Raw genomic sequence first — 15,588 nt, 5'->3', positions numbered from 1 at the left:
GACAGGGAGAGAAGCTTGGGGTCAGAGTGCAGGGTCAGCCATTATATGGCGCCACCTGGAGCAGTTGGGGTTAAGGGCCTTGCTCAGGGGCCAAATGGAGTAGGATTCCTCTGTTGGCGATGGGATTTGAACCAGCAACCTTCCAGTCACAGGTGCAGATCCTTAGCCACAGAGCCACCGCTCCACCCCGTATAATGGAACACCATAAAAAGCATCTAAAATAATTTTGCAAAACACTGTATATCATGGTGTTGCAAGAGTCAGTACTTTGTGATCTTCAGAGCTGTCCTAGAGATTTTGAGGTTTTAAATATTTTCAAAAACAAAAGCAATATGCAATTGAATTTTAAAATAAAAACACTGGCCATCACATCATGACTCATTTAGTGTTTATTCAAGAACTTTCAACATCAGAAGTTTTTCAGGCACATAGACTGATATGAAAATATAGAGGTTTTTGCCAACCTGAAGTCATTCACTTCTGTGGAATGTGACCAAACATCGCATTTATAAAGACCCTTATGCAAATGTTTCATATGTGGCAAAATACAGGTATGAAAACTACAAAAGCACTGAATATGAAACATTATGTCTGCTGTTCTACAACAACTTTGTAAAAAAAAAGTAAAACAAAAAAATAAATTATATAGATATCTAGTTTAATTCTTTGAAAAATTTGCACAATATGTATTTCATTTTTTAAACATTGGAAATAGGTACATGGAATGCACATATTCAGATGGATTTTGTAAGAAAATACTGTAAATCTTTTTTTCTATAATTTTACAAAACAAATCACACAGCTATATAAAATCTACTCGATGTACAACAATCACTTAAGTGACTTCAAACTAAATTATTTTTTTTCTATGTAGTAAGAGCTTCATGGCACTATTAAAATACTTTCAAAAAACAAAAGAGTTAAATGGAGGAAAGTCTGACATCCCAGTATTGCTAATTATATAAACTTGAAGATGGGAAAAAAAGAACACAAATGTAAGTGCACACACACACATATACACACATACAAGGGTGAACAGATTCTCTCACTGCATTACTGTGACCGCTGGCACTTCACAAGGAGGTTTGACTTTGGATACCTTCACAATAAAGCAAACATACCTGGAAGGGTGAAAGGCCTGTAGGACATTATCCTTGACTTCTATTTAATAAAAGCCAGCCCTCACTACTCTCTTTTATGAGGGACATTATACACTCTCTTTGAAAGGAACATTCTTCTAATTATTGTTCTACAGTTTTCAATTAATAGGCAGGCAGGGTCATCACTTACACGTACTGCAGTGTTTAATATGGAAGTATAACATGAAATGAGGTACTTTTTCGACAATCTGAAGAGATTGAGCCCCACCGCCTGCCCCCCGGCCTGAATGAGGCCTGCCACCCGAGCAGAGCTCTTCCTGCAGCAGGGAGGCGGCAGTGATTGTGTATCAGGGGAGGGATGAGAGGGTTCTGGCACTAACAATAGATCCCCCCCCCTCCTCCTCCAGCCCCCACCACCACCACAACCTCCTCCAGAGACGGTTTCAAACAGACTAGAGAATTCTCAGAACAAGGTTGTAGTGCTCATTCTGAAGAAGGTGGCATCTGCTGCTTTGAAGAAATAAGAAAAGGAATAAAAAATACTCTCACCATAGGGAAAGCTTTTACTCAACTTTCAAAGAATATGTACATATACTAAGTGACATTAAAAATGCAACAAATGAGCATAGGAACCAATAGCATTTTTTGCATATTTAATGCCTCCCAGTATATATGTATGTGTATGGGAGACTGAAATAATACCAGAGGAGGGCCCTGTATTCCATTTCTTTCAATGCAAAGCTTCTAAGACAGGTCCTTCCCTTCCTCAGTTGGCCAACGTTACATTCAAATAGGATTACATTTAAATTCGCACAAGCCCCCCTCAGCCCATCCCCATCGACCCTCATTCCTATGGTAATGACTCCCAGGCACTTTGCAGAGTAAAAAATGGGCCAGTTAAATTGCGTCTGGAGGGGGGGCTAGTACATTTGCAATACCTGCGCCAAGATTAAAACTGCAGTTATGTTTCTAGCAGCAACTGGATATTTTTTTTTCCGTAACATACAAGCCATATGGAAAATCTTCACTTTCCCTTTTGCAATGTATATTTACTTGGTGGTCTGTTCACTCTGAAGAGGCAGATTCCCAGTGTTTCAATAGAACTGAAATCTTTCTCAATAGAAAAGAATCTTTCTCAAGGGAGCATTTCAACACACGAAGAAGGCTCCACATTTGAAACCTTCTGTCTCTTTTCTTTTCCTTGCAGTGTGGAATAAACCTTTACCTGTTCTTTTAAACATATATGTTTTTACAAAAAGCACCTGGTGTGGTTTCCCTGCCACCTACCAATATTTTGGACCATACAGTAGTAATATCTGAGATTAAAATAAGCATAGAGAGAGAGATAACAGTTGCACCCTACTGAACACACAGAAGAAGGAAGGTAAAAGCTGTCTTCCTCTTTTTTATCTGCATTTCATAACTAGATATGGTGGCAATTCTGCAAAAACTAAAGATACTCATAAATTAGATGACAGCATAACTCAGAGTCAGTCTTTTGTTTGCATTGTGGAATGTTTACACCACAATGCATGCCTTCATTTCAAAGAGGAACACTATAGGGCAGTGGTTAAATCTCAAAACCAAGAATGTGCATTTCAAGATGTTTCCTGCTACGTTATTGGTAGAGTTTACTCAAAACGTCCACCCTGCCGTTTCTCGTAATACCTGATTAACTGCTGAAGAATTAAAAAGCAGGGTGGAGCTCGAGGAGACTTAATCACTGCTCTTACAGTGCCTGATTTAACACTTCAATGTTCACTGCAATCCAGGATAATACTAACATTTTTGCCTCCTTGTAAAAGAAATTGCTTATCCCTTTGAAGAAACACTGTTAAACGCATCTTTACAATTTTATACATTCTTTCAACTGTAAACAAAATAAAACTCGAATACAATGGGAGAAAAACGAGCTGACAACTGAGAAAATATCCTGTCTCTTTTCTGTTGTTAATAAGTTAAAAAAAATTAAAATCTGAAAAAAATAAGTTGTTTACAGTACCAAAATGTCTATCCTAATCATTTAAAACTATGAACAGATATGTTAAAAGTCTATAAATAACTTTACAAATATACATGTTAATTATTCAAATAAACTTTTTTTATAACGCTTCAAAAGATTAAATGTTTATATGACCACAACAGTATATCCTAGATTGCAATGTTTTTTATGATTAAAAAAAAGGAGATTTTTTAATGAATATTTCTTTTAGGTACATTGCCGCTCTTAACAATATGATACATATTTGTATTTATATATTTACAATATAAACCTTTCAGATATAAGTTAAAAAAACAAAAAAACAAAACAAAAGTCGCAATGCACTCCTGTTTTAAATCCTTCCAATTACTAAAGGCCAACACAGGGGTGACTTGCTGTGTTTCATACCTACAAATTCTCCCTTGTTTTCTCCCCACCGACGGCGTGATCGATAGCTCTGAGCGCGACGGCTCTGGTAGGCCTTAAGTTCCAGCCTTTATGAAAAGATTCTGAAAAGCGCAGTTTCTGACAAGAGTTTCTGCCTCCATCCTTGTGGCTCTCCCCACGAAGACACACGTCACTTCACTTCATCGCGCATGCTGGGCGTTTTTTGCATATCCCACAACACACTCCTTCATGCCACTCGATATATTTAGAATAAACTTGGACACTGACCGAGAGAGACTCCAGTTTCATAGAGGGTTCGGGGGACCGGCATTTCTTGAGAAGCAGTTAATTGCACCAACTCAGATAAAAGCATCTTCTGCCAAAGTTTTGATGTAAGAACCCTCTTTCCTTTCTGTCCTTTGTCTGTCAGCTTTGTAGGCACGGAATGGTTTTTTCTGTTTTTTTTCCTGGAACACTTGCTCTTGTGTAGTAGGCTCTCGTGGAGCCGCCGGAAGAACATCATTTTCTTTGAAACAAAAAAAAAAAGCGGGCTTCTATAGGAAATACATTAGTCCGGGTCTTGGTGAGAGGGAAAAAGGAAGAACAGCTCCTTCAAGTCAAACAGTGCCTTTTGACTTTGTATACAGCATTTCGGAAAACAGCAAGAACAGCAAATGAATTTAATGTAAGGCTGAAGGAGTTGGCGGGTTTTTGTTTTTAAGTACAGCCTAAATATTGAGTTTCCTTCCGGTCTCAGCCGCGGCTCCAGGCCCATATTCTAGCGCACCGTCTAGGAGGCAGCCTGACGGCTCATGTCCTGATGACACCATTACTCTGGTGTGGTTTGGGAAGACAGGGCTCATCTGGCAGGGGCTCGTGAGCAAATACAGAGTCGTCGCCCGAGGAGCAGGTACTGTTCGAGTCCTGGCAGGTGGGGGAGTACTGCTCGAAAGGCACAGAGAGGTCCAGGTACTCCTGCCAAAGCGGAAAAAAAACACACAAGACATTGATGGATGCAGCTCATTTAGTAACTCCCAGCCTGCCCGTTTGAACGAGGTGACATGAGTAAATTACAAAGGACCCCTGTGGGGGGATATTCAAGCCAAGGAGGCTTAAGCAATATCTTAAGGAAAAGCGTATTTTAAGGAAAATATCTCATGGGAATTGAGCATAAAGAAGAAGTCTTTGTGAGAGACCAGGCCGCTAAGTGGGAACATGTACACACTCTGTGTGTTTTAATTACCGTTCGGTCCACGCAAAAGGCCCTCCAAGCAGATTGTTCTAAATCATATAGAAAAAAGGCTCCCTGACAAAGCTTAGCAAACAGGCTGCCTAAGTCTGAACTGCTCAACTGGAACAGGAGTCTCCAGTCCAGGGTCCTGAAAAGCCTTAGTCCAGCAGGTGTTGTAGGCCATCAATTTCTAAATGCCTGAAACAATTGAACTGTGATCGATCAAACAGGCTGTACGCTCAATAAAGTAAAACTGAGATCACTGGGATATATCAGAATATCCTTTAGCCCTCAAGCGCCATTGTCCCCTTCTTTACAACAGATGCTTCCGAACCCGTGTTCCTGATCTTTAAAGAACCGGGGTTTAGGGTGGCCTGCAACGACAGCTGGACGGGGGATCTCTGGGAGCAGGGTGCGAGCCCCAGAACGGGACGACTCTGTGTCCGGCGAGAGCTGATTGCACTCACGTCAGTGGAGGTCATGGACAGCACTCGGTCATGGTCCTCCACGAGCTGCCGGAACGTGGGTCTCTGCGAGGGAACGGCGTGCCAGCATTCCCTCATGATCATGTATCTGGAAGACAAAGCCGGGGGTCAGCCCAGAATGCTTTACCAGGCTGGTGACAGCCTTCAGCTTTCAACGGATTCGGTTTCGCAAATGTGTACGTAAAAGAATTTCTAAAATCTCCCCTCTCATAAACACACACACATATTAATTCCTGGTGAACAGGTTTAATCTTCTTGATCGAAACTAAATTCAGGAACCTGGGTGATTTCTTTAGTGATTTCAGTTCAGTCTTCTTTCTTTTTAAGAAGAAAATATTTTTTTTGTCGCTCTGGAGAGGGTATCTATTTTAATGAAGTACCTTTGAAGCTTGACCAGTGAGAACTTCTACTACTACTCAAAAGGTTAATCTTAATCACACAACTAATCCTAATGCTTTTATCAGGGACCACAGGGGCAACTGCGCCTCATGTGAGCTCACACCCTGAAAAACATGAGGCAACTCTAAGAAGCCTCATGAAGGTCAAAAGCTTTTACTTAGGAACAATTTCCAAAATGGTACTGAGATTGTTTATTAAGTAAATACCTCACCCTGTCCAGCAAGCATAAAGCATAAGAGATGCAGATACCCGAGTGTAATAGAGACTGACTTCTGTGAGTGTGCACTTGGATATAAACACTAAACCCTGCTTCTGACCCCCACTAAGGGCCCAGGCAGAGTCCGAGTCTGTAAACGGACACAATATGGTGGACGATAAATAATTAGGAATTACTAGGCTGCTGGATAAAATAAAGTGATTGCAGAACATAGTACAAAGATGCAGTCTAAATAACAGTATTAAGTACGTATATAAATGTGTGTGGGCATGTGTTCAGCCTTTGTGAGACCTCATGAGTAGCCATGAGATGAGGACACAGAGGCTCGTCCTCATCACACGCTCGTCTCTGAAAGCTGACGTCTCCTGATGCCAGCTGCACTCTGTGAGCCCACTCAAAGAAACAGATGGGCAACCTCAACAGGGGTGCTACCTCGGGGCGACTGCTCAGGCCGGGGAGCAGCCCTGGGGACCCAAATCATGTGGGTGGCGAGGGTCAGAAACAAGCTGCCAGGCCAAGCTGTTGAAGCTGGTGGCCTGGGATCGTCCAAGGATGATTCATGGGTCAGTTAGCTCGGAATTACCAAGTGGGCTTGACTGGCGGAAGGTGATGAAGGGGAGTAAGTGATGCCGAGGCCCCAGCCCAGCGAGGTAGACACCTCACTAAGGGCATCAGTCCGTGGGACTTACAGCTCATGAGTGCAGTTTGCAGGCTTGTCCATGCGGTGGCCCTCCTTCAGCAGCTTGAACAGCTCCTCCACTGGGATCCCAGGGTAGGGAGACCCGCCCAGGGTGAAGATTTCCCACAGCAGCACTCCGTACGACCAGCTGAGGGGGCAAGGAGAGGACACAGTCGAGCTCTGTTCTCCTGCTTCGCAGCCGGAGTCACCCCCGAGCAAGGACCACAGGCATCTGCCATCGTGCCACCTCGTGTTGTAAAAGCATAGTAGGTCCAGCTCGGGGGTCATTTTTAACTCCTACATCAAGCCCTCCCCCACAGTGCCCGGCTGAGCCCTTTGCTGTCAAAGCAAGAGAACGGCACGGCAAAGTCAGAGCTCGAAATGAGCATTTAATCAGATAGGTGACAGGCCCATCTATTAACCATGGGGCCATTGTTAGACGGTCCCCTCCTCCACCGCCCTCTGGAAGCACCGCTGAGCGGAGCTAATCGAATTATCCACGCACAGCTCCAGCAGAGCAGAAACCGGCAGCCACAGGCTGGTTGGAGCACTAATTGCTGTAAAGTGATCCCTGGTATTGCTTAATGCTTAATTGTGCAGGCCTGCACACTGTCCTGCCGAAGATCTGAGGTGCACAAGGGAGCATCGTCGGGGTTGCTTTGGTGGTTGTGACACTTCCAAGGGTATGCCAAGAAGCTACTGATGTATCGGACTTCGAGCCACATATTTCATGTCAGCCAAATTGAAAACAAAAGTCTGAAATGAATTTAGTGTTTTATATAAGCATGATGTGAAATAAAGGTAATCTGAGTGCACATAAATATATATGGGAGAATAGAGCTACCTCTCTAGCCATCTTAATCTCTAATTTGGTCCTCTTCCCTAGCCTATTGAAAATGCTTTGCTTAAATAACCCTGTAAAGGATCCAATAGTTCTTTTCTGCTGCTTTCTAAAATAGCACACAGCATAAGCGCTGACTTGCTCAATGTTTTGTTTGGATACGGACAACCTAGTTTCAGGACCCTGTGCAGACAGCACAATCCGGAGAGGAATGAGGAAAACACAGGGGAAAAATCATGCAAAGGGCTGGAAGGAAAACAGTTGGCATGTTCTAGGTGCGCTGGTGTTCAGGGGGGTGTGTCCAAGGCAAACAGTCCAAAAGGTGGTCCATCCAGGACAAAGACGAACAGAATTAAAAGCTGTAATGGGATCCGGCAGTGGGTTGTGGGAATAAAAGGGGGTAACAGGACCAGACGCTCCAGTCCCGGACCCAGATGGTCAGGACGCCGTTGTGAAGCCTGTGCCGTCGAGTCGCTCCTGGACTCGCGGGTAGGCAGGCTTCTGGGCGTCCATTTTCCAAAGCTGAGGCCAGATTGGCAGGAACGGGGGGGCAAGAACTGGAGGCAGGTGCTGGAGATGACTACAAAACTAGAAAGGTCTGGAGCTTCCTTAAGAGGAGGGGTTTACGAGTGTTGACACCTAGCTGACCAGTGACAAAAAGTGACCAGTGACAGTCGGCTTTTACCTGCTCCATTACTTTTCTTGCTCAAGTTGTAAAAGCAGACTGGAAGGTTAAAGAATCAAATCTATTGGAACAAATTCTAGACAGGGCTATTAAGAGCAAACTAGTGAATAAATCCATCCATTATCAGAAAAAAAACCACTTATTCCCAGAATTGTGCCCCATAGGAAGAGACAGCAGACCATCACTGGGTGTACAAACAAGGACAGTTTACACACACCATTAAAACTAGCCAGGACGATTTCTGAAAGCAGGAGGAAGCCTGTATTCAAATACAGGGAGAGCATGTAAACATCGCAGTTTCACAACTCCATACTAGAATCACATATCTGATTCCCAACTGCCCAATCCCACCCCCTATATAAAATTGAATACGTCTTTCTATACATGCATTTGATGTTATTGAACACTGCAACCGTCCTTGATGCATGACTGTGATTACAAGACTGCAGTGAAAGATACCCTTATTTCTGAAACTCAGAAGGAGGACAAAGGAAAGAAAATAAAAAAAAACTTTAAAAAACGGTACTGGAAAGCCCCAGTTACATCTAGTTAAAAGACGGGGGACTGTCTTAATAAAAGCAAAGCTATTAAAATATATTGTGTAATTTAAAATAATAATAAAACAATTTCTCGAGACAGATTAAGAAGGCTACAACTGGCTCACTGGAACATAAGCAGTGCCAGCTGTGAATAAACTGGAAGTCATCCCCCCATGCTTACAAAACACATACGCACACTATATTAACTCGCCACAAAGAAACGTGCCCTAAGAATAATGCTTTCCTTTTACTGAAATGAATGTTTTATGCGTTCCTCCGCGCGCATGAAAAAACAGGGGTAAAGTAAGCATCGCTGGGGGAAGTTATCAAAACTCACACGTCGCTCTGGTGCGTGTAGACCCGGTCAAACAATGCCTCCGGAGCCATCCATTTCACGGGCAGCCGGCCCTGTGACGAGGAGAGAACAAAACAAGTGATCTATCGGCTCATCCAGTCCGCCTCTGCGGCTCCAGCCGAATCCCTCCTTTCTCATCCTCTTTCCGCACCGCATCCCGACGATCACATCTGTCCCTCCGGCAGCTGCGCCGGGCCGCCGCCTCGCTCAAGTCCACGGAAGCGCGATACCGCCCCCGGACTCCCGGCCGGGCAGGAGCGCTTGTCCGCAAATAGCCCGGAACAAAAACCGTCTTTAGGAGACGCGCTGCGCTCCGGCCAGATTTCTGACTCGCGCTGACAAGCACATCCAAGTGAGAAAAAGCGGCTGTTTGTGTACAAGGACGCTAACATTCATGCCCAGAAAGCTTTTTCAAAACGCATCCTACCCTTAGTAAATCTATCGAGGTGAATTTGACACCGTATCTTCTCTCTTACTCGGATTTACGTTTTGCAGTGGCCGGGGAGTAGCGTTATCCCTTAACAGATGTTTTCAATCATAATCTTGTGTATTTTATGTAACACCTTTTCGCAGAGCCGCCGCTTTGTAATAAAAAAAAGACCAGATGAAACACAGTAAAACAAAGTCAGCTCACAAAGCAACGTGAGGTCTAATAAAAATAAATCAAGGACCGTTTAAAAACGGTTTAAACACTTTTGAAAACACACAGAACTGCAGAAGGCCCTGACACCTATAACACAGCACTTTTTTAGAAAATGTTTATTATTGCAGTCTGAGAGTATTTGGGTGTAGTGTAGAAAGCAAAAGCATGTTGATTTCATCAGACACCATAGCAAATGCAAGGCCGAATCTAGGTTTCAAAACACTATAAAACCATAATTTCACCAAGACTACCATTCATAGAGTTATAAATTATAAGTAACTCCTGTTTCAGATAATATTGATCATATCCAGGACAGTCATTAATTTTGCTTCCACTGTAGAATGTGAAAAGCATGAGAGAACAGTTGGGAAAGTAAGAAGTGATGGAGAAAGACAGTGATGCCTAATTAATAACTGGTTAATGTGGAAATTATCACCAATAAATATTCAGGACGTAGATGTTAACTAGTGTCTTGTTTCTTTTACCCACAATGCACAGATTTCATGTTGTGTCATTTTTTGTCAGACTGTATTGGCTACCCACTTTTTTTCCCCGGTACTCACATTTGTTGTTTTTTTGTAGTAGTCAATGTTGTGTACATCCCTGGCCAGGCCAAAATCTGCTATTTTCATCACGTTGTCCTCGGTTACCAACACATTTCTGGCAGCCAGGTCACGATGAATACACTGGAAGGAGAAAAATTAAAAAATGAAAACAGTTTTAGAAATCTGAACTGAATTCAAATTATATTTTACAAGTATAAATTTGAATTAGTGTATATTAGATAGATACTTTATTAATCCCACGAGGGAAATTGCAGATATATATGTCAGTTGCTTTAAGATTGATATATTATGACATTGTTTACAGACTTTCTCACTGAAAATGTGGAGTAAGAAATGGATACCCTGACCTTAGCCTGTAATCAATAAAAATAAAGCCCCTTAATGCTCTACGAAGACCTTCATTAACTAACCTCTTGAAAACGGAATGTGCATTTATCTAAACAGCCGTGTAATTATACTGATGAAATCTGTGCAAGATGTCACAATGGTTTATGATGTGGTTCAGTTCTACCAGGCATAGCAAGTGAGTTTTGCCTTCTAATGGACAGGCACAGGGTTACGTTTAGAAATCCTTTCAAATGTCCATCTTGCCTTCTGCAGTCCCTGCCACATATCTAAGTGAAAGCATCTCTAAACATCACCGAAGGGGGCAGTGGGGTGGCTCTGTGGCTTTGGATCTGTGCCTGTGGCTGGAAGGTTGCCGGTTTGTATCCCGCGGCCGGCAGACGAATCCTACTCCGTTGGGCCCCTGAGCAAGGCCTTTAACCCTAGCTGCTCCAGAGGCGCCGTATAAATGGCTGACCCTGCGCTCTGACCCCAAGCTTCTATCCCTGTCTGTGTGTCTCATGGAGAGCAAGTTGGGGTATGCAAAAAGACAAATTCCTAATACAAGAAATAAGTATAGGGCCAGTATCATCTGGACTAGGGGGTTACTCAGCTCTGTGTCAGTGCCATCGAGTGAGGACAGCTCGGGGCTTGATCACCTTTTGGGATGCAAGGTACTCCATGCCTCGTGCCACCTGGTAGGCGCAGGACACCAGGTCTTTGAATGTCAGCTGCTCGTCGGGTATCTTGCAAGTGTCGAAGGAGTAGTCCATCCCGGGGGGGCGCCGGGCCCTCAGGTACTCCCTCAAGTTACCTTTGGATGCGTATTCCACCAGCACGTACAGGGGCCCTGGGAACAGCAGAGCGGGAGGTAAGCCAGTGAAGAACATCAGCCAGCAAAGAACATCAGCCAGTGAAGAACATCAGACAGCGAAGAACATCAGCCAACAAAGAACATCAGACAGCAAAGAACATCAGCCAGTGAAGAACATCAGCCAACAAAGAACATCAGCCAGCGAAGAACATCAGCCAGTGAAGACCTGGGAAACGTGTTCCGGCCTCTTCAGAATGCAGACGTGCCGTCAATTGCAAAATGTTTGCCTTTGGTAGTCCTAAAACATTTTATTCCGCATGAGCGGCCAATTTGATATTAGTTATTTGGAAAATTGTGTTCCCACGGACCTGTGTCTATTTGCATATACCATCCCAGCAAATTAGTTCAATTATGGAATTTAATTCTACTTAGGGATTAATGCTCCAAAATGGTCTTGGGAAATAAGATGTTTAGCACCAGTCAGAATTACTCCGTTAAGCACAGTCGGAGTGTTCACTTCAGTTTCATTCTTAGATCTGTGTGAAAAGAACAAGCATGAAGCATCTTGGTGAATAGGTGGCAAGACCTTAAACTTACCATCTTGTGTGCAAGCTCCCAGGAGGTTGATGATGTTCTTGTGTTTTCCGATCATCTTCATCATTTCCATCTCAGACACCAGATCAGAAAGATCTTTGTCACTGGCATCATCTGGAAAGACAGAAGGCAAACAAGAAGAGTAGTATGATAAGGGCTGCGCTAGTCTTACACAGCATCACAGAAACATCTGAGTTTATGTTCCAATTCAGTTGAAACTGATGAGAGACAGAAAATCCATGTCCTAGAATCTTCTTCCTTTAGTATAAAACACACTAATTACGTTCAGCATATCTATGGCAAAGTAAAGACAGTGAATCGTTAAGTGTGATAGGGTATATTCCTTATTTTATATCGCAATACTCATCCTATATCATGGGAATCAGGAATTCAAATTTCAAACAATAAAGAATGTTTTATGGTGTCATGTTAGACCCCTTACAATGTATTTATAAAACCTAAGAAATTAAACATTCATTTTTAACTCATCCTCAGCCCCCTCCTTACTGTCTGTGTGTTTACATTGAAGGTACTTTATACAGTATCTGTATGTGTACAATACCTACCGTACAGCGCGTGCACTCTCGATGGTAGGCTAGGCTAAGCTAACAGGAACTGAAGAATAACCCTGCTAAAGACGAACTTGCTAGTTTGAGGTCATTAAAAAGCCTTTGTCCCTTTTTAGCAAAAAAAAAGGTTTTTGAGCAGTGTTAGGTTATAATTCAACCTAGATTGTTTCTGTTTATTTATTTATTTCTTATACTGACCTTTCAGCATCTTGACAGCTACAGTGAGGGGCTTGTTCGGCTTTTCCTTGTCTATCCCAATAGCCTCAGCCATGACCACCTGGCCGAAGCAACCTTCTCCCAGCGGCTTTCCCAGCGTCAACCTGAAACAGAACGGTTCGACTGTGACCTCTGAAGGAATGGAAATGTACCTCTGCATTAGCAAATTAGATTGATTAGATTGATTTTATAAAATCACACATGTAGTAGCAGATACGTGTACATATGGCAGTAGACTACTCTCCTCCCTGCTCTTCTCTTTCCCTTTCTCCTTTACTCCGACAGACAAAAGGCCTTCTGTAGACGTCCATAGGAAACTTTTCACACTGAGCAACAGTCTGGTTATTTATCTCCTTAAAAGGAACGTTATCCTTTACCCAAGCTTTCACCTCTATGGCGGAGAAAGCAGGCACAGAGATCAAGGGCTGCAGTATGGATGTATGTGAGGAGGAATAATGCTGTACTGTGCACTGCTCTCCAAAAAAACAGTCAAGGCATTATATTCCATTTTAACCTTTCTCCATGGCTGTTTAGAGGACTCGACTGAAATGACATCTCAATACTGCAGCTGTGAAGTACGGAAGTGACTGGGGATCCATCGATCAATGCATCTCCATCTGTTGTACTACTATGAGTTAGATCCTCCTTCTAAGAAATAAACCCAATCAATGTCGCCAATAGATGCCGCTGGGATTTTCACTGAAAGACATTTTCTTTTCACTAAGGCAGTCATTTTGGCAATGGAGGGCAAGCCTACACTTTCCTAGCTTGTAGAAAACTAGTGGATGGAGCCGTGGTCACCCCTCACAGCCGAAGGTACGTGCACTGTGAAGAACAATTCGCCAGGGGATAAACATTTCACCCTCCAACACGGGTCATGAGCTGGGTTTCGACTGCGGTGAGAAAGGTAGTTCTACTCTGCGGTGACATGGTGTTGCAGTCGGAAACCTACTCAGCACGAGATGAACCGCAGTGTTGCTATCGGTCAGGGGAGCCTAACAAGGGCCACTGACCAGCAGGTTTTATAAGCCTTTTTCAATCTCCACCTTCTCCAGAACAGGGCTAGCCTTCAAGCTGCCCGATTAAGCAAATAATGATACAATTTGGGAAGTATGACCTCAGGTGGAAAGGAAACCAGGAATCTTAATCTGGGTAATTATGACTAAAACTCTGAGTTAGAATCCCCCTTAAAAAGGGCTTAGCTGGGCCAGTCTGAGCCAGTGAACCATGCTCTTGGGACTTCAGCGCACATAACCCAGCTCTCCCCCGTTTTCCTGTCTGTTCCCCTGGAGTCCCCCTCACCTCGACCGGGGAAACTCCCATTTGGGGTCCGCGGGCAGCTCCAGCTCTGAGACGTTGGCCAGCACCGGCCCATCGCTGGAGGACAAGCGGGCGATTCTGACCAGCGGGGTGTTCGAATTCATGGACGAGTTGGACTCCAAGGACACCTGCTTGAAATGCAAAAAACAGAACCTGTTATAGACTCTGAAAAAGGTGACACTACCTGTTCCATCAAACGAGCCACAGAGAATCCTGTTACCTCCAAACTGGCCTGCTAGTAAAACGATACAAACCGATTTGTTTGCATAATGCCGTTTCATTGTAGTTTTTCTAGCATTACAAGTCTAATGTTGATACGAAACAGACTGCTCTGTGTGTTTCCTTTAATTCTGTAAGGCTGGTTATGAGGTACATTACAGAATTGCTAGGTAATCATGAGTTATATACAGTATATCTATGCAGAAAATGCAAAAGGCGTAATAAAGTCTGCGCACACAGACAGGATGTGGAGAAAAAACTCGTAAGTGGTAGTTTTGGAGAGGCTTTCTAAGTGACCAGGAAATTGACTCAAACAGTTCTTGCTTTCAGTGCCCAGGGGTTCATTTGCTCCTTCTGTGTTACCCACACTTTGTCTCGAGGGTGGAAAGGCTACAAATTTGCTTCACTGTTTCATTCCCCTTGGGATTCCCAAATGAAAAGCAGCCACTTACCATACCACCTCCTACTTTACCACCGTCCAGCTGAGACACACCTGCTACCCAACTCCATTCATATTCTCCCTACCCCTAGCTGACCCTACTGAGATCCAGCACAGATCAGACACATGGCTGTTCCCACATGCCCGAAATAAGAGATCCTTATTCTTGGAGCAATTTGCACACATCCAGTCCTGTGCTGTGAGTACAAATCATTCAACTTCTTTATGCCAGAGGGAATTCAGACCAGTACCAAAACTAAATTGGCCGAAGGGCCTGCGGGCGACCTAAAGGAGATTTTTACCAGAAACAACAAAACACTGTCTCAAACTAGCATTTCCGCCCCTGAATATTAAACTATTGTAACGACCTTGGGAGGAATGTTTCAGTCAGCAAAATCCAGGAGAAGAAATAAAAGAATTCTCAACAAGACTTGACAAAGCTGGATAGTTTTTGAAATATTCCACTACCGTTCTTTTTTTTTGCGTGTTGCCTTAAGGAGAGTGACAGAGGGGCATGGCAGATAGTTTTACTGGCAGCTAGCGAAACAAAGAGCCTGTTGGAACGAAAGAGAATTTACTCAGAAAGACAGACAAGACTGACAGAGGGCCAGGGGACGAGACAGAGAGAAAGAAAAGGGAGGCTTGCAGGAATCTTGTATCTACTTTCTGTTACCTGTCTCTTGAGGGGGAATTTAGAGAGCTTTTGAACAGGAGGAGCGGTGAGCGTCTTCTTCGTGGTCATCCTCATGCGGCACAAGATGATGATAACCACGGTAAGGATGAAGAGTACGCAGCCAGTGACGTAGATGAGGATATCAGCATAGTCATCGTCCTTCTCTATCTCTTCTATAGCTGTGAGGGTTAGAGGTCAAAGGTGAACAGGGGATGAGTTGACGTGCTTTTAGACCTCCTGAACTAGAAAGCAAACTAGGAGCAAACCTCCTGAACTGAAAGCAAACTAGGAGTACCTTCAAAAGACACCTCA

The 15,588-nt window shown here is 43.6% G+C and overlaps 1 protein-coding gene across 4 annotated transcripts in view; it reads right to left on the bottom strand.

Annotated features, from left to right (window-relative positions):
* Positions 1–371: 371 nt before the first annotated feature.
* fgfr3 (fibroblast growth factor receptor 3) overlaps positions 372–15,588 on the bottom strand; it is a 76,367-nt gene continuing 61,150 nt past the window's right edge. For 2 of the 4 annotated variants that reach the window (XM_015344380.2, XM_015344383.2), the window contains exons 9-18: positions 15,277–15,455; positions 13,928–14,076; positions 12,608–12,729; positions 11,844–11,954; positions 11,092–11,282; positions 10,106–10,228; positions 8,882–8,952; positions 6,490–6,627; positions 5,167–5,272; positions 372–4,443 (exon numbers count right to left, since the gene is read on the bottom strand). In XM_015344380.2, coding sequence (XP_015199866.1) covers positions 4,279–4,443; positions 5,167–5,272; positions 6,490–6,627; positions 8,882–8,952; positions 10,106–10,228; positions 11,092–11,282; positions 11,844–11,954; positions 12,608–12,729; positions 13,928–14,076; positions 15,277–15,455 — 1,355 coding nt within the window. In that variant the 3' untranslated portion in view covers positions 372–4,278. The remainder of the gene's footprint in view (positions 4,444–5,166; positions 5,273–6,489; positions 6,628–8,881; positions 8,953–10,105; positions 10,229–11,091; positions 11,283–11,843; positions 11,955–12,607; positions 12,730–13,927; positions 14,077–15,276; positions 15,456–15,588) is intronic. The other 2 variants (XM_015344382.2, XM_015344384.2) reach the window with 1 other exon arrangement.

This window comes from Lepisosteus oculatus, chromosome 1 (genome assembly GCF_040954835.1).
Source record: "Lepisosteus oculatus isolate fLepOcu1 chromosome 1, fLepOcu1.hap2, whole genome shotgun sequence".
NCBI classification, from domain to species: domain Eukaryota; kingdom Metazoa; phylum Chordata; class Actinopteri; order Semionotiformes; family Lepisosteidae; genus Lepisosteus; species Lepisosteus oculatus.
Note: the sequence above shows the minus strand (reverse complement) of the source record. Positions and strands in the feature narration are given on the sequence as shown.